The sequence below is a fragment of the Gouania willdenowi genome, chromosome 5, assembly GCF_900634775.1.
Source record: "Gouania willdenowi chromosome 5, fGouWil2.1, whole genome shotgun sequence".
NCBI lineage: Eukaryota > Metazoa > Chordata > Actinopteri > Blenniiformes > Gobiesocidae > Gouania > Gouania willdenowi.
Genome location: NC_041048.1, coordinates 28199612 through 28224282, shown reverse-complemented (window position 1 = coordinate 28224282; position 24671 = coordinate 28199612). Strand labels below are relative to the sequence as shown.

General features: G+C 42.4%; 1 protein-coding gene across 2 annotated transcripts in view; it reads right to left on the bottom strand.

Annotated features, from left to right (window-relative positions):
* Nucleotides 1-24671, bottom strand: part of cpne5b (copine Vb) — a 188776-nt gene that overhangs the window by 41581 nt on the left and 122524 nt on the right. For both annotated transcript variants that reach the window (XM_028446641.1, XM_028446642.1), the window contains 2 exons: nt 13067-13108; nt 12362-12437 (listed from right to left, as the gene is read on the bottom strand). In XM_028446641.1, coding sequence (XP_028302442.1) covers nt 12362-12437; nt 13067-13108 — 118 coding nt within the window. The remainder of the gene's footprint in view (nt 1-12361; nt 12438-13066; nt 13109-24671) is intronic.

Below are 24671 nucleotides of genomic sequence, written 5' to 3'. Positions count from 1 at the left end.
GTAGAGAGGGTGTCTGCCCCCCGAACCGTGGTTGGTAGATGGTTCCAGAGAAGTGGGGCCTGATAACTGAAAGCTCTTCCTCCTATACTACTTTTAGAGACGAATGGAACAACGAGTAGTCCAGCATTTTGAGAGCGTAGTGTTCTGGGGGGATTGTATGGCACTACAAGCTCCTTGAGATAGACTGGTGCCTGTCCATTTAGGGCTTTATAAGTGAGAAGAAGAATCTTGAATTCTATTCTATATTTTATGGGAAGCCAATGCAGAGAGGCTAATACAGGAGTAATGTGATCTCTTCTCCTAGTTTTAGTCAGTACACGTGCTGCAGCATTTTGAACCAGCTGAAGTGTCTTAAGCGACTTGCTCGGGCAGCCTGCTAAAAGAGAATTACAATAATCCAGTCTAGAGGTAACAAAAGCATGGACTAGTTTTTCGGCGTCGCCCTGAGACAGGATAGATCTGATTTTAGCAATGTTACGGAGATGAAAGAAGGCAGTTCTTGAAGTTTGTTTTATGTGAGAGTTGAAGGATAAGTCCTGATCAAATAGAACCCCAAGGTTTCTAACAGTTGTGCTTTGTGCCAGAGTAATGCCATCTAGGGCAGTTAGGCTAGCATAGGTTTCTCTAAGGTGTCGCGGGCCCAGTACAATGACCTCAGTCTTGTCTGAGTTGAGAAGAAGAAAATTTTGGTCCATCCAGGCCCTAATGTCCTTTAGACAGGCCTCAAGTTTAGATAGCTGATTTGTCTCACCTGGCTTCATTGATACATACAGTTGGGTATCATCAGCATAGCAGTGGAAGTTAACAGAGTATTTTCTCATAACATTACCAAGTGGGATCATATAGATACAGAAGAGGATTGGACCTAGCACAGAGCCCTGAGGAACCCCGTAGCTTACTTTAGTGTACACAGAAGACTTATTATTCACGTGTACAAACTGGTACCTATCAGATAGGTAGGACTTAAACCAGTTTAGGGCAGTCCCTGTGATTCCAAGTAATTTCTCTAATCTCTCTAGTAGAATATAGTGATCTATAGTGTCAAAAGCTGCACTAAGATCTAATAAAACCAGCACTGAGAGTCATCCTTCATCTGAAGCCCAGAGTAGATCATTAGTTACTTTAACTAAAGCAGTCTCTGTGCTGTGTTGAGCTCTAAAGCCTGACTGGAAGTCCTCGAACAGGCTGTTGTTTTGAAGAAATTCACAGAGCTGAGCTGCCACAACTTTCTCAAGAATCTTTGAAATAAAAGGAAGATTAGATATAGGCCTGTAGTTTGCTAAAGTGCTGGAATCAAGAGTAGGTTTTTTGAGAAGGGGTTTGATTACAGCTACTTTAAAGGACTGTGGCACGTAGCCTATTGATAGGGATATATTTACTGTCTCCAACAAAGATGGGCAGACTAGGGGAATAACTTCTTTAAACAGCTTAGTTGGGATCGGATCTGAAAGGCAGGTCGATGGTTTGGAGGATGAAATAATAGAGTTAAGTTCCTGAAGTCCTATATGTGTGAAACAGTTTAGGTTAGGCCTATTTACATTTAATGGTACAGCAGGCCCAGGTGAAGGCAGGGAGTGGCTAATTTTATCTCTAATCTTGTGAATTTTATCGTTAAAAAATGTCATAAAGTCCTCACAGCTGAGGGCTAGAGGAATCATGGGCTCAATAGAGCTCTGACTTTGTGTTAGCCTGGCTACAGTGCTGAAAAGGTACCTCGGATTATTTTTATTTTCTTCAATTAGTGAGGAATAGTATGTAGATCGACTATGTCGTAAGGCTGTCATGTATTTACTATGGCTTTCTTGCCAGAGTATTCGTGACTCCTCTGTTTTATTGGAGCGCCACATTCTCTCTAATTTACGGGTTGTTTGTTTGAGTGTGTGAGTTTCAGAGCTAAACCACGGAGCTTTCCTCTGACGTTTAATAGTTTTTTCCCTCAATGGGGCAATTGAGTCCAAGGTGGATTTTAGTAGACTAGCAGAGCTATCGACAAGCAGATCCAGTTGAGAGGGGTTATAATTAATGTCATAGTTATTTATTGGATGGTGCACTGAGTGTAAGGCAGCAGGAATGGCCTCTTTAAATTTAGCCACAGCACTGTTGGACAGATTTCTACTCCTAACTATTTTATTGCACAGTGCGAGATCCTCTAGGATAATGTTAAAAGATATTAAAAAGTGATCTGATAGCAGAGGATTTTCAGGGTAGACTTTTAGTTCATTAATATCAAGGCCATATGTTAGAACAAGATCAAGAGTATGATTTAAACGATGAGTAGCTTCATTAATAGTTTGAAAAAAGCCAACTGAGTCTATTAGGGACATAAAGGCTGAGCTCAGGCTATCACTATCTTTGTCCACATGGATATTAAAATCTCCTACTATCAGTATTTTATCAGAACTGAGGACTAAGTTTGATATAAACTCAGAGAATTCTGATATAAATTCAGAATAAGGGCCTGGAGGACGGTAAATTATCGCAAATAAGACTGGCTGGCAGGTTTTTGATTCGATATGAGATAAATTTAGAACCAGGCTTTCAAAGGAAGTGTAATTGGCCTTTGGTTTAGGATAGATTAGGAGAGAGGAATGATAAATAGCTGCTACACCACCTCCACGGCCTATGTCTCGTGGCATATGAGTATTTAAATGACTGGGAGGAGTGGCTTCATTTAAACTAACATATTCATCTTGATACAGCCATGTTTCAGTTAAACAGAATAAATCAAAGTTATTTTCTGAGATAAAGTCATTTACTAGTAGAGATTTGGATCTCAGTGATCTAATATTTAATAGAGCACATCTAATGGTTTTATGTTTTGGTGTTTCTAGATTTGAGATTTTAATTTTTTTCAGATTTTTATAATTGATAGCTCTTTTATTTGATTTTATGTTAAAATCATTGTGAAATATGGGTCGGGGGACTGACACCGTCTCCATAAAATAATATTCATCACCATCACAACAGTTGTCATGGCGATGAACACAGCTATCATGATAGCAATGGGAGGGAAACTGTCCTAAGGCAAGCGCAGAGGGGCGTGGAGGACTCCCCCTCTGTAACATGGTCTCATTCATGAGATGTCATAAATGTGCCATGTTTTCTGATAGTAGAGATGCTCCCTCCAAAGTAGGATGGATTCCATCTCTTCCTATCAGGTTCGGTTTTCCCCAGAAGGATCTCCAATTATCAATGAAGCCCACCTCGTTTTCTGGACACCACCTCGATAGCCAGCAGTTAAATGATGACATGCGGCTATACATGTCATCACTGGTCAGATTTGGTAAGGGACCAGAGAAAATTACGGAGTCCGACATTGTTTTAGCATAAGCACAAACTGATTCAATGTTCACTTTGGTTGCTTCCGACTGGCGACGTCGGGAGTCATTAGTGCCGACATGGAGGACTATCCTATCAAACTTACGATTACTCTTTGCCAGCAACTTTAGATTTGATTCTATGTCACCCGCTCTGGCCCCTGGGATGCACCTCACAATGCCCGCTGACTTCGCTAGCTTCACGTTTCTCACTATGGAGTCGCCAATTATCAGAGTTTGTTCCCCGGTGAGTGTGTTGTCCTCACGGAGGGGGGAGAACCTGTTTGAGACGTGAACATGGTGGCGTCCCGAGCGGCTTTTTGACCTTCGACTATGCTTACCACGGACAGTAACCCACTCATTGCTGGCCGGGGGGGAGGCTAAGCTAGAGCTAGCACGGTCCGCACCGGCTAGGTCCTGCTTGCTAGCTTCGGTTTTGGTATCAGGGGTGCGGAACCGCTTCTCCAGATTGTTGATCCTCGCCTCCATATCTAACAGTACGCTACACTTTATGCAACTACCATTGTCCCTAAAGGAGGACGAGGAGTAACTAAACATCTGACACACCGGGCAGGAGAGCGGAGGGGAGGAGAGAGAAGCCATAGGTGCTAAATTTAAGCTAAGCTAAGCTAAGCTAAGGACAAAAGGAAGTTTAAAGGAGATTGCACTGCCTATAAGAGGCGAGATTGCTTTTTACTTAACCTTCGTACGTTTAACTGTACGGTAAAAAATTAAAACAAGTGTTTTCAAGGCTAAAATATCAATGACAACAAGTTTGATTAGAGTTAGCAGAACACAGTAGTAGAGCGCTGCAAGCAGCGGTAGAGTGTAAACAGGAAATGATCGATACGTCACCACGTCAGCACGTCACCCTGTGTCCCTTCCTGTTGGGAGGAAAGGCAGCCTTTTATGTGATTACTTCAATAGTAAGTAAATATGGCCTCCTTTGTAAAATGTATCTAATTTTTGTCTCCTGTTGTCTGAGGTGCGATAAAATGGTCTCTACTGCATAAAATATTCCTGTTTCAATAAATGACAAGAAAATATGGTACTTTATTGACCAATAGTAGTTAGTTTGTGGTGAATTTTTGTCCAACACATGGCCTAAAAAGAAACTAGGAACATTTCCAGATTATTTTTAAATTAATTTGTACCCTTGTTTGGGAACCACTGATCTAACTGAACCACGACTCTGAATAATGAGGAAGTTTGATCCAGATGGATGAGGTGGCCACAATCCTGAGTGCACACCTTCTGTCCACACCTTGAATAATTTACACAACTCGGCCTCTTGGGGTGCTGTGCGGCCTGCGTTGTGCACTCTAAATGGGGGCCTTGGTTTGTAATTGGGTGGTTCAAAATTACAAGATTTTCTGTTTTGTTTTGTTTTATCTTCCTTCTATGAATTCCGACACCTTTCATTTGAAACCTTGTCAGCTTGACCTAATCAGTAGCAACACTTGTAATGAGGAGTGATGCAGCTCTCACAGATTGATGCACTTTGTTCACAAAAAGAAAGGCCAAACAGAATGAGAGTGTAAGCGTATGAAAACAAAGTCATACATCTTCAAAGCTTTCATTTAGAAGAATAACTTAGAAAAAAAAAAAAAAAGCTTCATGCCATCCAAATTTGACATTCAATCACAAATCACATGCACACACACACCACTTCCACCGGCTACAGAAAAAGAGAGAAATGTCAATTCAGAGGCCAGAGACGTCTCGGCTCATTAACTCAATTCTCAATGGCTGCTAGGCATGAAAGTGACAGCCCCTAATTTAACACGTAGAGAAGCCAATTTGTCTGACACACTGAAGAATCTGCTGATGCAAAACCTAAAGGATGTTTCACTCTCACTGGGGGGTAAAGAGAAATCAACAGCAGTGTATAATGAAGCTGACGTCTAAAAGACAGGTATTTGGTCATCACCCACGACTACCATTCAGCGGGTGCATGAGGGCACTGTCCCGTCCTCTTTTGAAAGAAGATTATTAGTTTTATAATTGCATTAAAGACATCATTAGAGGAAAAGCTGTTCAGTACATTTTAGGCTTTGAATTTTTTTTTTTTTTTTTCCCTCAAACATAGGAATTAATTTACTAATTTATGAGACCAAAATGCTTTGATGTACTATTTCCTAAATTATTGGATATGTGGTTGATGTTTGTAAATGAGTATATTAGTAATTTGCATTTATAGGTGCTTTATGTGCTGTTAAAAAGACATGGTTAGTAGTCCCCTGAGATGTGCAAAGAAATTTACTGGATGGTTCTCTCATTAATTCTGTCCCCTGCTGCGATTACTGTAATAGATCATTTTCCACAAAAATTAACAAGATGCAGATCTTTCAATATATCCAAAATTTCATTAATGAAAAACATCCATCCATCCATTATCCAAGCTGCTTGATCCTTGGTTAATGGATCAGGGTCATGGGGGTCTGCTGTTGCCTATCCCAGCTGTCATCCGACTCTAAGTGCTGGTACATGCTGGACAGGGTGCCAGTACATCAGAGGGCAAACATACACACAGAAAAATAACCGCTCCCATCCAATCCTATGAGCAATCCATAGATTCCAATTAACCAGTCATGTTTTTGGATGATGAAAGGGAACTGGACTACCTGCAGAAAACCCATGCAAACATGGGGAGAATATGTAAACTCCACACCAAAAGGAGCACAGAAGTGTCCACGTTGGGGCTTGATCCCAAGACTAATGACTACACCACCGTGCTAATAATATGTAAAGTAAAAATAGCTATAAATATGGATGAATAACTAATCAGTCTAGGGAGGCATTGTGACATACAATCATCATTCGCTGGGTTTCCATTACAGATTTTTGCAAAATGAAAGCGATGTTTCTAAATGACGATAAAGTATAATTGTGCTTTGAACGTGTTTCCATTGAACATTGTTGTGGGCAGAAGCCCGAAAACTCCTGTGAAGTCTCATTCCGTGAGACTTGGCTGCAGGAAGATGGTTTCCCCATCATTTTTATAAAACTCAGTATTCCTTTGTTGTTTCACGTCTAATATGGCAGACATAATTTTTAAGTATAATGCTAAGAATTGTCCCGGTTTTCTCTTCTGTCTGCACGTACCATGTCATGTTTTCTTGGACAGAAGTGGTCATTAGGCCAGGTACCTCATGTCATGTGACGAGTATTTGCAAAAAACGTCTTTCCGTAGTGCTTTTGCAATACATTTCTGTCAGGGAGTAGGCCGAGGATCACCTTCCACTGGTGGGAGGGTCACATGTTCTGGGCGGTCCTGTCAGCACCACACCAGTCTGCTAATCATCATGCAGCCAAGCGCATTTCCAATACAGAGGTCCAAGGTGGCATACATGATTTCCCACCTGTCTGGGACAGCAGACGCGTGGGCCACTGCTGAGTGGAATAGCCGATCACGGCTGTGTGAGTCTATGGACGTGTTTGCTGACACGCTGTCAAAGATCTTTGATTGACGCCTCGGTGGACAAGAGGCGGCACAAGCGCTGGCAGCACTGCGTCAGGGCAGATGATCAGTGATTGACTTCGCGATTGAGTTTCGAACTCTCTCCGCGGACTGTGCCTGGAACGAGGCCTCACTGAGGGACACTATCCTTTACGGGCTGGCCGGCCCTGTCCGTGATCAGCTGCTTCCCATGGATCTCCCGGAGGACTTGGATTCCCTGATCGCCCTGGCTGTCAAAATGGATAATCGTCTGGCGGTCCGTGAACACCTCAGGCAGACGGATTTGCCGAGAAGAGGAGCCACGACCGCACGTGAGGACCACGCCCTTCTCCGCCCCACTCCGCAACAGGAGCAATCACTCATTGCTGCACAGCTTCCAGAAGATCCGATGCAGCTTGGCAGCACCGGCATCAGTGGCCTGTGTCTGTCCTGCGGCCAGCACGGGCACAGAGCCGCAGTTTGCCCGTTAAAAGATCAGGCTCACCAGGGTTAAGGAGCGCTCCGGTGAGTCTTAAGAATTCCTCCACTGCACCTTTAAGAAGACTGACGCCTGCTAAACTCAGGTATGACAGCACCACATTAGACATTGACATTTTCAGTGATTCTGGTGCAGATGAAAACTTTATGGACCTTAAGTGGGCTGAGCAACACAATGTTCCCACTGAACTGTTACCATCACCTTTAAAGGCTTTTGCTTTAGATGGACATGATTTGTGTGGGCTGGGGTGGGGGGGCGCCCCCCGCTGGGGTTTGGCCCGGGGGCTCACCCTTGGGGGTTCCCTGTCCTGTGGCGGTGCCCTTGGCATCAGGCGGGCCTGGCCGGTCCTGGCGGGGGTCTTCCGGGGCAGGTGGCGCGGGCCGTGCCCTACCATGCCTGTGGGTGCGGTGCCGGGTGGCCCCGGCTTGGGCGGCGCCCTGTGAGCCGGGCTCTGCGGTGTGGCTGGGACCTTTTGGGGGGGGGGGGGGGGGGGGGTTGGGGGGGGCTTTCTAGGGCTCATCGCGCGGGCGGCATCAATGAAAGGCGATCTGGTGCGCTCTGGGGTGCCTGGTTGGTGCCGGCGGGGCAACTTGCAGTATCCCCTTGGTGCCCTCGGTAACTATGGGCGTGGTCGCTGTCCCTGGGGGCGCTGCTCTTGGTGCTGCTTCTGTTCCGGGTCCTTCTAGCCTGGGGTCTGGTCCCTGCAGGCTCTGGGCCCGCCGGCGGGTGCCCGCTGGCTGCCCGTTCGGCGCGGCTCTGGCCGTCTGCTGGGCGTGGGCCTTGGCTCCGCTGCTGGGGTCTCGGGCGGGGGGCTCTCTGGGCCCTCCCCTCGGGGGTTGGGTGCATGGGTGTGAGTGGGTGGGGGGGGCGGGATGCTGGCGGGGGGCCTTGGGGTTGGGGGTTGGGGTCGGTGGCGGGATGCGCTGGGTGCTTGGCTGCTTGGGGCTTCCTCGGAGGTGTGTGTGGGGGGCGGTGGCTGCCTCTCAGCCTGGGATCTTGGGGGCGTCTGGGGAGTTGCTCGGCCGTGGGGGGGTGGCCTGGGGCTCCCTGGCCCCTACTCTTTCTGCTGGCCTGGCTGCACCTGCGGGCCCGGGGCAGTTCCTGGGTTTGCAGGAGCGGTTTTTTGCACATATACTGGTATACGACGCACTGGCACACCTTGGGATGTGGGATAAAACTCATACTGGGCTTAACTTTAGACATGTTAATCCCAAATACCTGCTTTAGGTACTACCACTCACTCATTCCCCCTGTCCACAGCCACCACCATTATAGCTAAGCTTCATACTTGTCACTATACTGGCTCGATTACACAATATAATAAGCACAATATATTCTACAACTTCACATCTCACCCTCACTGTAAAACAATCTATTCTTCCCCACCCTTTCTATTTCCTACCTTGAGTCTCTCTTCCCTGCTCCCTTTCCCCTCCCCCTCCCACTCCTTCTCCACTTAGGTGTAACACTGCTCTCCCTTTTTATATCCTCCCTATAATAAAATATTTCTTACCCTTCCTTGGGGAGGGCTGGTGATGGTCACAATTAAGCAATAATTATTTTATTGCAATAACAAAACATGCATTGCTGTTTCATAATGATTGCACTTCTTGTAGTGTTGACCTTTGACAGCATGTGCCGACAAGAGAAAAAAAAAATGGACATGATTTTTTTCCATTAAAGAAAAGACACTTTCTGTTAAATTATTGTTTGGCTCCTCCCATGTTGAAGATATTTCTTTTCATTTAGGTCTGAGTCCATCTTACCCAGTTATTTTGGGTCTTCCTTGGTTACGAATGCACAAGCCCCATATTGACTGGGAGTCTGGAGTGATTTTGAGTTGAGGAATTGAATGTTCAGAACGTTGTCGGTCAGAGTCTTTAGTTAATGTTGTAGCTATTGATATTTCAGAGTATACTGACCTAGATCGAGTTCCCAGCTGTTACCATGATCTCAGAGAGGTGTTCAATGAAGGTAAAGCTACATCGCTGCCACCTCATCGTCCTAATGATTGTGCTCACTCTCACAACCTGAGAACCAAGCTATGAAAAAGTATGTTGAGTCTGCTTTAAAAGCAGGTATTATTAGGCCCTCGTCCTCCCCTGCAGGAGCAGGATTTTTTTTGTTGAAAAGAAAGATAAAACACTTAGGCCATGCATTGATTACAGGGGCTTAAATGAAATTACAGTTAAAAACCGATACCCACTACCCCTTATGACCTCCGCTTTTGAACGCCTGCAGGGTGCCAAAGTGTTTACTAACCTGGACTTGCATAATGCTTATCACTTGGTCCAGATTACACAGGGGGACGAGTGGAAGACTGCTTTTAACACTCTTTCAGGCCACTATGAATACTTGCTCCTGCAGTTTTCCAAAAACCTGGTCAATGATGTTCTAAGAGATGCACTAAATAAGTTTTTGTTTGTGTACCTGGACGATATTTTGATTTTTTCTTCTGATTTAGCTAGTCATGTCGGTCATGTTCGGTTTGTTTTGGAGCGCCTCCTGAATAACCATTTATTTGTGAAAGCTGAAAAATGTGTTTCATGCTCCCTCAACTTCTTTCCTTGGACATGTAATCTCTGAAAGAAGGGTTGAGATGGACAATGAGAAAGTCAGGGCAGTGGCGGAATGGCCGACCCCAGTCAACCGCAAACAACTTTTGCGATCTTTGGGGTTTGCTAACTTTTATCAGAGGGTTATTACAGGATTTAGCTCCATTGCTGCACGACTGCATGCCTTAACTTCTCCCAAGGTTCCGTTTTGTTGGAATCCCTCAGCTGACCAGGCGTTTTCTGAACTTAGGGCCAGGTTCACATCTTCTCCTCTGCTGTGTATTGCGGATCCAAGAAGGCAGTTTGTTGTGGAAGTGGATGCTTCAGATGTTGGTGTAGGGGCGGTTCTCTCTCAGCGAAGCGTTGGAGATGGTAGGCTGCATCCGTGTGCTTTTTTTCCAGGCGCCTGACCTCTGCTGAGCAGAATTATGACATTGGTAGCCGAGAGCTCCTGGCCATTAGGCCTGCATTAGAGGAGTGGAGTCATTATTTGGAGGGCGCAGAGCACCCTTTTGTGGTATGGACCGACCATAGGAACCTCAAGTACATCAGGTCAGCTGAAAGATTATCTTACACCCGACCTGTGTGGTGGAGCGGTAGCGTGGGAGATTGAGAAGCGGGTTCAATGGGCTCTGGAGGGGGCAACGGTACCAACAGGTTGCCCTCCCAATCGCCTCTTTGTGTGTCCCCCACAACGATCTGGGGTCATTCAATGGGCCCATACTAACCGGTTGTCTTGTCACCCAGGAAGTCAGCGCACCCTGTTCATGATGAGGCAGCATTTTTGGTGGCCAGGAATGAGCAAGGAAGTCTGTCAGTATGTCAGTGCTTGCCCTGATTGTGCACGTAACAAAACCTCTTGTTCTCATCCCTCTGGTATTTCACAGCCACTCCCAGTGCCATGGGCAAACCTGTCCATTGACTTTGTCACTGGTCTCCCTGTGGCAGAGGGATTTACCACTATTCTTACCGTAGTGGACCGTTTCTCCAAGATGGCCCACTTTGTGCCATTAGTGAAGCTCCCATTTGCCAAAGAGTTAGCAGAGGTGATGTTGACCAATGTGTTCTGCCTCCATGGGTTCCCATGGGACATAGTATCAGACAGGGGACCTCAGTTTGTGTTTCGCTTTTGGAGGGAGTTTTGTAGACTGTTGGGAAGAACAATGAGTCTTTCATCTGGTTACCATCCCGAGTCTAATGGCCAAACAGAGAGGGTGAACCAAGAGTTGGAGTCCACTTTACACTATCAGGCGGCTCCTGGCAGCTCGCCGGCGAGGGCATGGTCTGCAATACCTAGTTGGCTGGGAGGGGTATGGTCCTGAGGAACGTGCCCGGGTACCTGCTAGGGACATCTTTGACCCGGACATGGTAAGGGACTTCCACCGTCAGCATCCGGACATGCCTGGACCGTCTGGGGCCGGTCTTAGAAGGGGGGGTACTGTCAGGGACTAGGATCACCTTCCACTGGTGGGAGGGTCACATGTTCTGGGCGGTCCTGTCAGCACCACACCTGTAGCCAGTCTGCTAATCATTATGTCACCTATATATATCCTGTCTGTGTGTATTAATCTTGTTGGTCTGTTAGTCTTTTATGTCTCGTCTGTCCAAATCGTGTATAACACTTTAGTTTAGGGAACACAACATGCTTATTAGCATGCAAATTAGTAACATATTGACTCTTAATTAGTCATTATTAAGTACTTTTTAATGCCTTATTCTGCATGGCCTTATTATACAACCAGTAAGCCTTTAACTAAGAGTTTTTCCTCAATAACCTCAGAATTATTACTTGATAGTAGTAAGTAAGGAAGTTGTTGGATATGAATTACGAGCTCAACATGCTAGGGTTAGGATTAAAGTTAACCTTTATCCTAACCCTTGGACTAAGAGACTGCCATTAAGTGTATAATGAGTCTCTCAGGGAGCTCAACTATGTGGACACTTTTAAAAAAACTGCTGAAGACTACACTTTACAGAAAAGCTTTTAGTTAACTGGATTTTCATTTTTATTTGTCCTTTAATGTTGCTGTTCTCATGATATTTATGCACTCTTGTTTTATTATTCTATTGTGTTGCACTTGTACTTTTACCACAACTCTGTACACCACTTTGTGATTTTATCTGCAAAAAGTGATTTATAAATAAACTACTTACTTACTTACTTGCATTATAAAGATGTGTTTTTTCGAAATTCAGGTGTTTCCATTACCAGTTTTTATTGCGCTATTTAGATTTTGCGCATTTCCAAGTGTAATGAAAACACAGCTAGTGTATCATACACATTTCTAAAGAATGATTCGCACTGCACAAAACGTAATTCCTATCGCTATAGACTGGAGCTAGAATGGAGGTTGAACATCTGGAATATCATGCCATAAACATAATTGCAAAGTAATGTGTCACAGAAATGGAAAACCATGTAGCTCTGATGTCAGAGATAGAAACATCAGCTGTGTCAAGAATGCCAAACAAGACATCTAGCATTTTTCAATTCCATATTTGGGGATCGAACAGAAATTAAGATGTGAAATCTGAGGATGGCATTACTCACCTCGTACACATTGAACTGGCTCTGCCCTCGAGCAAGCTCTCGGTAGCTGGTTGTAAAATCCCCAATGAAGTCATGACTGGAAGAGGGAATAGTTTAAATACATATAGGGAGTGAAATAAACAACAGAAACATTCAGGGCAGATGTTTGGTACACGATGGAAAATGAGAAATGTGGATTAAAGCATCTGAAATTGTTAATTTTGTTGACTAATGATATTGTGACCAATATGATTTAGACTAACAAAAGAAACTGTGGGTAGACATGTGAAGAAACCATAACCAAAATTGGTTGGCGTTCTTTCCTTTACTTGTTAATAAAATTTTGATAATTTCAAGGTGAGGGGCAAGTTTCAAGCAAGTTTTAGTAGCAATTCTGAAAAAGAAGAGGAAAAATATTGTTTTACAAAATTCATGGCATAAATAGATCTACATCAAGATTGCTTTTGATGAAAAAGATATTTAGCAAAAGGAAATCACAATTTCTTAACATCATGTTAATTAACCTCATCTAAAAATTTAACAATATTAGCCCTAAAAAGATTTGGTCTTTATTTAACATACTCTTTTTTTAGTTGGTTTTTCAATGGAAAAACCATAACAAAAATTATTTTTCAAAATGTAAAACACACTGGTCACAGGCACCCAATCTCTGTACATAGAACTGAATTTATGTTTGAGATTTCAAATCCTGGGAATAAAACTCACCTGCCATCTCGGTCCCAATCATACACCTCCACCTTGATTGTTCTGAAAGTACAGGGAGCAAAAAGAACACATAGTGAGGTTATATAATTAATTTCTCATCAAAACTCAAATCATTGACTCGTTCAATAAACGGTCACAGTCATTTCCGACTGTTATCATTCACCAATGTTGCGGCAAATATTTAATTACACCCAACCAAAACATTAAACCACGTGCCTCTGCAAACAAAATGATTTGAGAAGACAACTAGTTAATTAAGACAAGAGACATGTGTGATGTAATTGTTTTGTCAACAATTATTTGCAGATATTGCAAAGAAAGCAAAGTTACTTAAATCAACCACATACAGTAGGTAAATGAATACATAGATTACAATCGACATACAGTACTCCTGTTAAAGCTTGTAGTACAGTGAATGGAAGCTGTCCTTATCCATCCATCCATCCGCCCATCCATTCATTCATTCCACATATGAGTAATTCCCCATCACTACACTACTCCCCAGTGAGACAATATTGTTATGGAAATTATTATATTCATCATCATTTTATCAAATGTGTGTTCATGTGTACAATTTGTCATGTTTTAATACATGATGACTGCATTACTCTTTGCACTTTTGAACAGCTGAGTCATGTTAACACACAGAGAGGAACCAAGGCCTGAACCTTCAAGGCCAAACTCAAACTCACATGCAGATATACACGCACACACACTATCAAGGACAGATACCAGTGGCGCAGGCCTTCCTCATAATATACACGTCTTCATCATTCTCCAACGTTTCCACTGTTGGGAGCATCTGACTCCCTCCTTTTCTTTCTTTCAGGGTTGAGACTTTTTCTCATATCCGTATAAAGCTAAAACTGTGAAACTGTCGGTCAGTCATGTATATCCTGAGCCGGACACAAGACCTTTTGAACCATCATGCTTAGTACCTGGCCGCCTTTCCTCCCAACAGGATGGGACACTTCTTCTTTTGTACACTTTTTCATTTAGTTTATAATAAATCTTTTTTTTATAAAATCATCACGCTTCGACTGGACTCCATCATTCAACCAGAGCAATAAATCATGTCTCCAAATGAGGTCAACCGTAAATTTGCCGTGACAAATTGGCGTCACGAACAGGATCCATCTTCTGCTCTGGGGGGCTTCTGCTGCGGACCGGTACCAGAGAGCCGACACGCTTAAAACCCAAAGCCAGGTTTTGGCATGGGACTCCGAGTCTGCCCCGCGGTGGTCTGCCTCCCGGACAGAGACTGGACCACGAATCATCGGTTGATCTTCAAACACCAATTATGTATATTCGCTCTGAGTTGATAGACAGGTAACCAGTCAAGTATTGTATTGATTTCATCTGGAGGTTCTCTCCTCCTTCACCTGTTCTGTGTTTTGACGCAGTGAAAAGACTGCCATGGGAAAGGCTCAAATGGTCGAAGTTCTTTGCTTTTTAATATTATAAGTTCCTTATATTTTTCTTCTTGCTCTCGATATTTTTGTTCAGGCATCTAGGACGGCCGGTCATTATTTACTTTGGTTTTGTTCAGGCACCTCCACGGACAGCCTGTGAGGTCCTGACCATAGGATAGACAGGCAACCAAAGTTTCCGAAACACCCCGGTGCCATGTACCGAGTTCACCTCTGTACCGATATCAAAATAAATTAAAACCCTAACCTAATCCAATAAACTGTTGTGAAGACTACAGGGAGTAAGACATTAATAATGGGGATCAAACAGACAGATGAAGATATCAGTGAGATATTACTTTGGATAAGTTAGATAAAGAATCCAATAAACAAATAATATATGCATGCGCATATACAATCCTGGTATGATGTGAACTCAGATCATGAAACCGGCAAGCTTTCGTTGAGTTTTACTTTTTTTTAATCTTTGTTTTTATTTTGTTTAAAAGTGTGAATGGAATCAGATTTCTCCCTTTGGTTGTTTGGCTTTGATGCCTTCATTTTGGTGCATGAATGACTGAATGATGACACGTTACGTATGCCTGAGAGAACCGCGTTGTGAGTGCGATTGTGCCGCGGACGTGTCATTGAGTGATTGATCGATGAATGGCTGTTTTGACTACACATGTTCCTCTGTTTCACCTTCCTTTCCTCCTGGGTTTTGATGCACTTAATCTTCTCCCTGTTTTTGCCAATTATGTAGTGGGGTGCTCAGATTTCACTGCTGCTTGTTCATGGAATTATGATTTTTTGCCTTGGGCCTTCTAAATGGTTTACCAGATTATTTTTCTGGGTGTTTAAAAACACCAAACGACGTTTTTAATATATAACACCACTTTCAGTGGAATGACTTGCTTTGACCTTGACTGACCTTACTGTTCATGTTCAGTGTACATGTTTTTGTTGTTGTATTTGTATACTCGTTGTTGTGTACACTTGTCTATGTCTTCGTCTTCGTTGTTGTTATTGTGTTTTTTTCCAATATACAGGACGCTGGCTGTATATTCAAAGGAGACCAATGAAATCCAACAGAAGAAAAGGGATATTTTAAATAATTCATCTGAGTCTTAATGTTTCCTCTCTTTCTGTTTCTGAGTGTTTCCGAACAGAAAATGCCACCGCCTTTTCGACTCCGATCCTGAATAAAAGGGAAGTATTGTTCATAACTATAACAGAGAAGCAAATGGGGAAATAGATTGAAATAGACACGTGACAATATGACATATTGTGGATGTTCTAACATAATATCTATTCCAGAGACTACAGAGACTTCCAATCCAACTGCGGAAGTGGGGACAAATCTTCAAATTTCCAAAAGGAGCGCACAGTTGACCCTGGCTTTGACCTTTATGGCTGAGGAGGAGGAGGTCGAGGAGGCTGGAGGGCACAAAAGCAGGCGGACACAAGAGAGAGGAAAATGGAGACACATCCAAAATGATCAGGTAAGTGATTTTCCAATGATATTTATCATATAGTTTTAAGAATCCAAATGTATTCTTATGTAAAAAAGGGAAGGGAGGGGCCAACGTCTCTCTGATTTTTGATTTGTATTTTATCATAGGGAAATGATATACCTCAAAACCCTCCAACCCTTTTCTTCCCCCACCAGCACTTAGCGTGTAAGACCATAAAACACTTTCACTGGGTTTAGACATTTTTAAGGGTAAAATTAAGAGTTCTCAACATTGGGTTGGTGGCCCAATCTGGGTCGCCTGAGATTAAAGAGGGTGCTCCTGAAATTCTTAATAATTGATAGATATAAATGAGATAGTTTAAAGTTAAATAACTTCAGAGCATTTAAGGAAGCTCTCCAAACCGTGCTATGACTTGTCACTCATACGAATGGGATAAACACAAGAGAGCAAAAGACAATATGATTGTTCGACTCAACTTAACTTTATTTCTGTCGAACCTTAAAAGGGCCAATAATCTTGCTTAACTCTGGTTCAGACACAGAATAGGAGACACTTTTGCCACCAATTTAGCTTAAAAATTAAGTAAATTACATCTCAAATAACAATTATGGGGGAAAATAATGAAATAAATGAACTGACAAATTCAGTTCTATAAAAATAATTAGGTTATGTTATTAGGTGTGGAGTGTTAACATTATTCAGAATAAATAAATGATACAATAAGATTTCTCCTTCAGAAATAAGAGATAGCAAAGAGAAAAACAAAACAAACAATTTAAATAAATAAATACCATTATTTATTTATTTGGTTAAAGTTATTTGGCTTTTCACATCTCCATGTCTCCCAATTGTATCAGAATCAGAATCAGAATCAACTTTATTGACCAAGTAATGTATGAATACACACAAGGAATTTGTCTTGATGAACTGTGCTCTCTCTGATAGTGTAAACATTAAATAATAACAATCAACTAGAAAAAAAGAAAAATAAATAAAAATAAGAAGTATAAACATAAATAAAAACAGTAGTTAGACTAATATGTGCAAACTAAATAAAATACCAAGATAATAATAATAATGGTAATAATAATAATAAAAATAATGAAATAAAAAAAAATACAATAATAATAATAAGATAATAGTGCAGTAGTGCATTGATGAGTAGTGCAGGTGAACGTTTAAATTAAAATATTATGTCCATGAACATTCTCAGTGACAGATTGATCCAGGGTTGTTATGTTTAGTTCCATGGTTATTTCACAGAAACAGAACCAGGTCCGACACTCTTTGACTGTTTAGTGTTGATCAGAGTGACAGCCTGGGGGAAGAAACTGTTTTTATGGTGGGTAGTTTTGGCGTACAGTGATCTGTAGCATTTGCCGGACGGGAGGAGTTTAAACAGATTGTGTGCAGGGTGTGAGGGGTCTGCAGTGATGCTACCTGCCCGTATCCCGACCCTGGACAGGTATAAGTCTTGGATGGAGGGCAGATCAACACCAATGATCTTTTCTGCAGTCCTGATTATCCGTTGTAGTCTGTGTTTGTCTAGTTTGGTTGTAGATCCAAACCAGACAGTGATGGAGGTGCACAGAACAGACTGAATGATGGAGGTGTAGAACATGATCAGCAGCTCCTGGGGCAGGTTGAACTTCCTCAGCTGACGAAGGAAGTACATCCTCTGCTGTGCCTTTTTCCTGGTTGTGTATATGGGGGAGGTCCACTTCAGGTCCTGTGAGATTGTGGATCCCAGGAACCTGAAGGAGTCCACGGTAGCCACTTTGCAATTCAGAATGGTAAGGGGGGGAGTGGGAGGGGATTTCTCCTGAAGTCCACTGTCATCTCCACAGTCTTGAGCGGGTTCAGTTCCAGATGGTTCTGACTGCACCAGAGAGCCAGCTGTTCCACCTCCCGTCTGAAGGCAGACTCGTCCCCATCCCTGATGAGACCGAAGACGGTGGTGTCGTCTGCAAACTTCAGGAGTTTCACAGAGGGGTCCCCTGAGGTGCAGTCATTAGTGTAGAGGGAAAATAGAATTGGGGAGAGAACACACCCCTGGGGGGCGCCAGTGCTGAGTGACCGGGTGCTGGATGTGATGCTTCCCAGCCTTACTTGCTGCTTCCTGTCAGTCAGGAAGTTGGTGATCCACTGACAGGTGGAGGCTTTCTGTGGAGGCTTTCTGTTGTAGGATGACCGGGATGATGGTGTTGAACGCAGAGCTGAAATCCACAAACAGGATCCTAGCATAGGTCCCTGGGGAGTCGAGGTGATGCAGGATGTAGTTCAGTCCCATATTGACTGCATCCTTGATCGACCTGTTTGCCTGATAGGCAAACTGCAGGGGGTCCAGCAGGGGTCTTGTGAGGTCTTGAGGTGGCTCAATACCAGCCTCTCAAAGGACTTCATGACTATGGACGTCAGAGCAATGGGTCGATAGTCATTGAGTCTTGTGATGGCAGGTTTCTTTGAGACTGGGATGATGCTGGAGCTTTTGAAGCAGGAAGGTACTTCACACAGCTCCAGTGATGTATTGAAGATCCGTGTGAAGATGGGGGCCAGCTGCTCAGCACAGGCTTTCAGGTAGGAGGGAGACACTCCATCTGGTCCTGGAGCCTTTTTGATCTTTTGTTTCTTGAATAGCTGGCACACATCTCTTTCAATGATCTTCAGGGCAGGTGGGGGGTCAGAGGGTGAGGTAGGGGGGGGGAAGTGGGGGGAGCAGGAAGGGCAGAGTCCAGGTGATGGGCTGATGCTAATGAGCTGGGGGGTGGGTGTGAAAACCAGCAGTAAAAGCTATTCAGGTCTTCAGCCAGTCTATTGTTACCTGCAGGGTGGGGGGAGGGTTTCCTGTGGTTAGTAACCTCACGCAGGCCTTTCCACACTTCTGAAGGGACTTTGTTTGAGAAGCTTTGTTTTAGCTTCTCAGTGTAGCACCTCTTGGCTACTCTGATCTCCTTGGTTAGTGTGTACTTAGCCTGCTTAAACAGGACCCAGTCCCCACTCGTGTAGGCTTCCTCCTTAGCCTGACGTAGCATCCTAAGTTGAGGTGTGAACCAGGGTTTGTTGTTGTTATATGTGCAGAAGGTCCTGGTCTGCACACACGTCCTCACAGAAGCTGATGTAAGATGTCACAGTGTCAGTCAGTTCATCAAATTGTTGCTTCTCACCAGGTATCAGCGTACCACCAGTAGTAGACGTACCACAGTTTGAGAATCACTGCAACTCCAGCTATGCTTCTCCTTGCTCCATGAAAGGAGAATTGAATTAATACTTCCTGCTTTTCTTTCAGCCTCATATTTTCCCACTCACGTGTGAATGAGCTACAGATAATTTTGAGCTTGGCATGGCTAAAAGCTCACTAACCCACTCCTAACCATTGTGTGATTGTGCAGCAGCACCTTTTAGGATCTGAAAAGCTCTCAGATCCTGACCTCTGACCTGTCTCTGCCTTCCTGGAAGCTATAACTGAGTGCCATTAGTTAGATTAAAGATTAAAGATTAAATTGGGGCTTTCGCCTTTAATTGGCCATGTATTGTTACTACATTAATGGAATTTGTCCTCTGCATTTAACCCATCCCTGAGGAGCAGTGGGCAGCCCATTTTGCGGCGCCTGGGGAGCAGTTCGGGGTTAAGGGACTTGCTCAACATCCCACAGTGATGGCCCAGGTGAGGCTTGAACAGGCAACGCTCCGATTACAAGCCCAGCGTCCTTAACCACTAGGCCACCACTCCCCTAACCAACCCTAACACCCCTTCTCTTTAAACTAGTTTTGTTTTGTTTTATTTTATTTTATTTTAATTTTGTTTTCCCCTCTTTTCTTCTGTTCAGGTACCAACCGATCCCAAGAGAGGTTGCCAGGTGTGTGGAGACTACCCTTCCTCTGACAACAACCGATCATCTACAACGCCGACTGAAGGTGGACCAACCGTAGGTGGACCGACCCTTTCTGCATTCAGCTGACGACCCACACGGCAGTGAAGGTCGCGGAGCGGGCGACATGGATCCAAGCAGCTGATTGCCGACACCAGCTGATGCTGAGACGGAGGCTGACAGAACAACGGAGGAACCGACAAGGCCACTGAGTGAGGCGGAGTGATAACAACTACATCGTCTAAGCTGACTTCTCAGGTGCGGTGCACAAAGAAGCATTCCTTTACCTTGTGGGATCACAGGAGCTGATTGCCTTGATCAAGCCTTGAGGACCCTGCCCCAACGTGGGATTTTTGTTCTTCCTTTGCTTTGTTTATAAACCACACCCATGGAAGGCTTATAGCTAAATGGAGGGTGGACAACCTCACACTTAGCTGCAAGATGATACAGTCACAAACCCTTCTGTTGCGATTGTGGAAAACACTCAAGGTTCTTCACTCATGATGCCGCCAATCAAGTGCGGTAATTCTAACCATGGTTCCACTATTCTTCTAGCTATTGGTGACCCCAGTTACCACTGAACTCAGTCAATGAAGACGAGTGATGTCCTTGATGTAAATGATGATTTTTGCTTATCTAGATGGTAATAGAGGTTGATTTTTGATGATTCATGCCATTGATATAATAGTTTTTTTTTTAGCTTATTTCCACATTTTTCTTGATCTCTCAGATATGTCTGTGCCTCACAAAAGAAGAATATATCCAATGTATGGCAATAACGATGCTAATGGTTAACCCTGACAGACAGCAAAGGTGGAATATAATAATTTCATTTCTTGATTTGGTCGTTGATGGCGACCAAAAGTGGGGAATGTTATGGCAATTATTATATTCATCATCATATCATCAAATGTGTGTTCATGTGTATAATTTGTCATGTTTTAATACATGATGACTGCATTACTCTTTGCACTTTTGAACAGCTGAGTCATGTTAACACACAGATAAGAACCCCGGCCTGAACCTTCAAGGCCAAACTCAAACTCACCTGCAGATATACAAGCACACACACTATCAAGGACAGATACCAGTGGCGCAGGCCTCCCTCATAATATACACGTCTTCATCATCCTCCAACGTTTCCACGCTTGGGAGCATCTGACTCCCTCCTTTTCTTTCTTTCAGGGTTGGGACTTTTTCTCATATCTGTATGAAGCTAAAGCTGTGAAACTGTTGGTCAGTCATGTATATCCTGAGCCGGACACAAGACCTTTTGAACCATCCTGCTCAGTACCTGGCCGCCTTTCCTCCCAACAGGATGGGACACTTCTTCTTTTGTACTCTTTTTCATTTAGTTTATAATAAATCCTTTTTTTATAAAATCATCACGCTTCGACTGGACTCCATCATTCAACCAGAGCAATAAATCATGTCTCCAAATGAGGTCAACCGCAAATTTGCCGTGATAATATCTATGCTATGCAAACTACTATAGGTGGGACGATATACAAAGTAATGAGATGATATATGATACTGGGCTCAGGATAACAATATGAGATGATATTTTTGGAAAGAAAAATAGGCCAAAAAAAAAAAAAAACTGTTTGAAAAAAAACCATGCTTTTAATTGACAAACACTGTATCTTACATACTTACTCTAGGTATGACCTTTTCAACACGTTAGGAATATTAAAAAAAAATCATAATATAAAAAATGCTATTGAGAAGTGTGAACGGTTGCACTCTGCAAATAGTCAGCAAAAACAGAGACTGACAATTTATGCCAGTCTAAAATCAAAACCAATTCATGTTAACATGAAACTTGAAAAAAAAAGTCTTTAGAAAAAAAAATTAAAAAAAATCAAACTAGAACAGTCTACACAGCCCAGTTTTAAGATATGGACATGTTCCTTTTCATTTTCAACAATATAAGCATACCACAAATACCACTCCTACCATCAATGATATATATTTTGTGACAATTTATTATTGTGATATCTTGTCGAACTATATATTGTACTTACTACCTATTCACTATACCTCTCTATACACAATTCTCTCAATCAAACCGACTCGCCACAGCTTGCAGAGTCAACAGCTGCTAGTTTTTATAGGAGTGGCGTAGCCAACAGTGTGGTTTGTAATAGAAGAAGCCACCAAAATGTCACAAATTATCTTTCTCAGCCAATAGCAAAATGGCTTAATGTAATTTTGATATTGTGCCAGATGTTCACAGATGTACTTTTCTATATATCAAGTTGTTATTTTGTGCTTATATTGATATCTTACCTCCACAGGCTACCACAAAACAGGTGTGTGCTCCAAGTAGCCAACAGTGGTCACATCTGTCCATCCTCGCCCACTCAAAGCCTGAACTCAGAGAAAATCCTGCATCTTCTACAACTAATCGGAGTACTGGAACCCAGCCTACAATACTCAATGAGTTTTCAAGAAGAAGTAATTCAATGTTTTTTCTTTCTTAATCAACCAACATATGACAATAAAATGAATTCATTTGCACTCTATATTCCACAAAATTTATTAAACAGATGTCACAGTTTTTACTTTGCATACTTGACAGCTTTGAAACAAACCAGAGCAGCTGGCTGCTGCTTATAAGATTTTTATTTTTTTATTTATGAAATTACTTTAGATGAGCCTTCTGTCCAAAAAGGCTTTTCTTTGAAACAGCAGCATATGCCACTTCACAAATTCAAACTACAGTGTTATCAAAAGCACACTGATAACATTTTGCAGAAAAAAAACCCAAGTTCATACTAAAAATACGAAGAAAAGGATGTTTTCTTGGCATTTTCACTCTTTAGTAACAGTTCTATCCCGCCACGTCTGCATTTTCCTTTTTATCTTATCTAACACAAGTGCTGACAAGATCAAGGTCCAAAAAGAATAGAACGGAAATGCACATCTTAGGTTCTTTCTTGTCAGTAGGGAACAGAGAGATGCCTGATATCAACCAAAGTTCTTTATTGCTACCTGGCCTCAGTCGCTCCACAGAGATCTGTTTGTTCTTTGAGGTTATGTTAAAAGCTGTGAGCTATACACAATATATCTGTGTCCCAAAAACAAAAAGTCCTTTGGCATGAAAACACTTGAAAAGTGAAAAAGTGTGAGTACCAAACTGAGTACCAAAACTGACTAACTTTGGTTGTTGGTTCAAAGAGCTTCTGTTCCAAATGTCATATATCACTACATTAAAAACATTGGAGCCTGTCATTATGCAGGCTCAAAGTGTTCTCTACCATTTCAAAGTAAATCTCTATATACTGAAAGGTTAATGCTTACATGTCTGAATGGTCTTTGAACAATCCATACAACAAAACCTGTCAATCTCCGCCTCCATTTCTGAGGCACATTTAATGAACAACTCATCCCCCTCAAGGTGGCCTTTGCAGATGAGTAAAAAAAAAAAAAAGAGAACATTTGGCATTGAACAACACTTCTGCTCCAATTAGATGGATCAGCCTGTTATCCTTTGCCAGGGCTGGAAATAGACATGTTTGAGTCAATCTGAATTGCATGGTAATGAGGAAGATCGGATTCTTTGGATGTTTTTTGTGACCTTGCACTGAAATTTAAACCAGTTACTACATTCTGAACATCGGTGAAGCACGTCATGAGAAAGAGAGATGGGTCTATTATTCATAGGAAGAGAGAGGTTCCTCTCATACATGACTGTTGACTGTTATTTCCCACCCACTGCAGTCCGCTCTCCTGTCAACGAATTGGATTTCTCTTTCTCATCTTTCCAAAAGTACTTACTGTAACAGATTTTGACAACATTTTAACCAAAGATAGACCTTATGCCATGGAAGAATTCATTACATTTTGGTGGGGATCTGAATCAATACACTGATTCTGGGTCTGTTTCAAAAGTAAAAAAAATCTTTATCTTGCATGATATCTCAGTTTCTAATTGACCAATCTTTATGAAATTTATGTTGCTTTGGTTCCTCCATTACCCCACCCAGTTTAATCTGGATCGGATCCATCACCCTTTTTCAGAAAAAGTTGGAGTGCACATACATTTGGATCTACTATATCATTATTATTGCTGTCATCTGTATGCATGTATTCTTTTGACACTGTGTTCTAGAGTCACTGCTGTCATTAGAAGTTTCTTAGATTGGTCTGAAAGTGGTTTCAGAAAGACACGGATGGTAAAGATTTTGCAATATTCATTTCTCATTTCCTAACTGAGATTTTTTTTTCCTAATAGTGAAACTCACTGCAGTGCATTCTGAGATCAGTCATTACAAACACTGACCTTTGAAAAGATAAAAACAAAATGTGATGCCAGGATTATTACAAGGGAAGATTTACAAAATTGCTGCTTTGTTGAGGGTTTCATATCTGCATTTATTAGTATCTACTATATTAAAAATGGTCCAACTATACAGAAAAGATACTACATTAACACAGGTTCAAGTAGATTAATTATCATCCCTGTTAGGGGAATACAGACCCACAGGTTTACTCGGTAAATACAGGCAGTGTGAGAAACACAGACATGTTATTTATGTTTTTACATAAAGGATAGTTTGCCTTACATACAAACCTAAAGAGAGAATATACACAAAATAGCAATGTATAGTTTTAAACAGTGTTGGGAACGTTACTTTAAAAAAGTAATTAGTTATAGTTACTCACTACTTGTTCAAAAAAGTAAATTTGTTAGTAACTAAATTACTCTATAATAAAAGTAACTCATTACCAAGGAAAGTAACTATTTGCGTTACTATTAAAAAAAAAAAAAGTTGCTCTATGTCAAAGAATTCACATTTTTTAGATGCGTGGGTTGTTGTGAGGCGCTTCATTAAATTTGAGTTGCTTA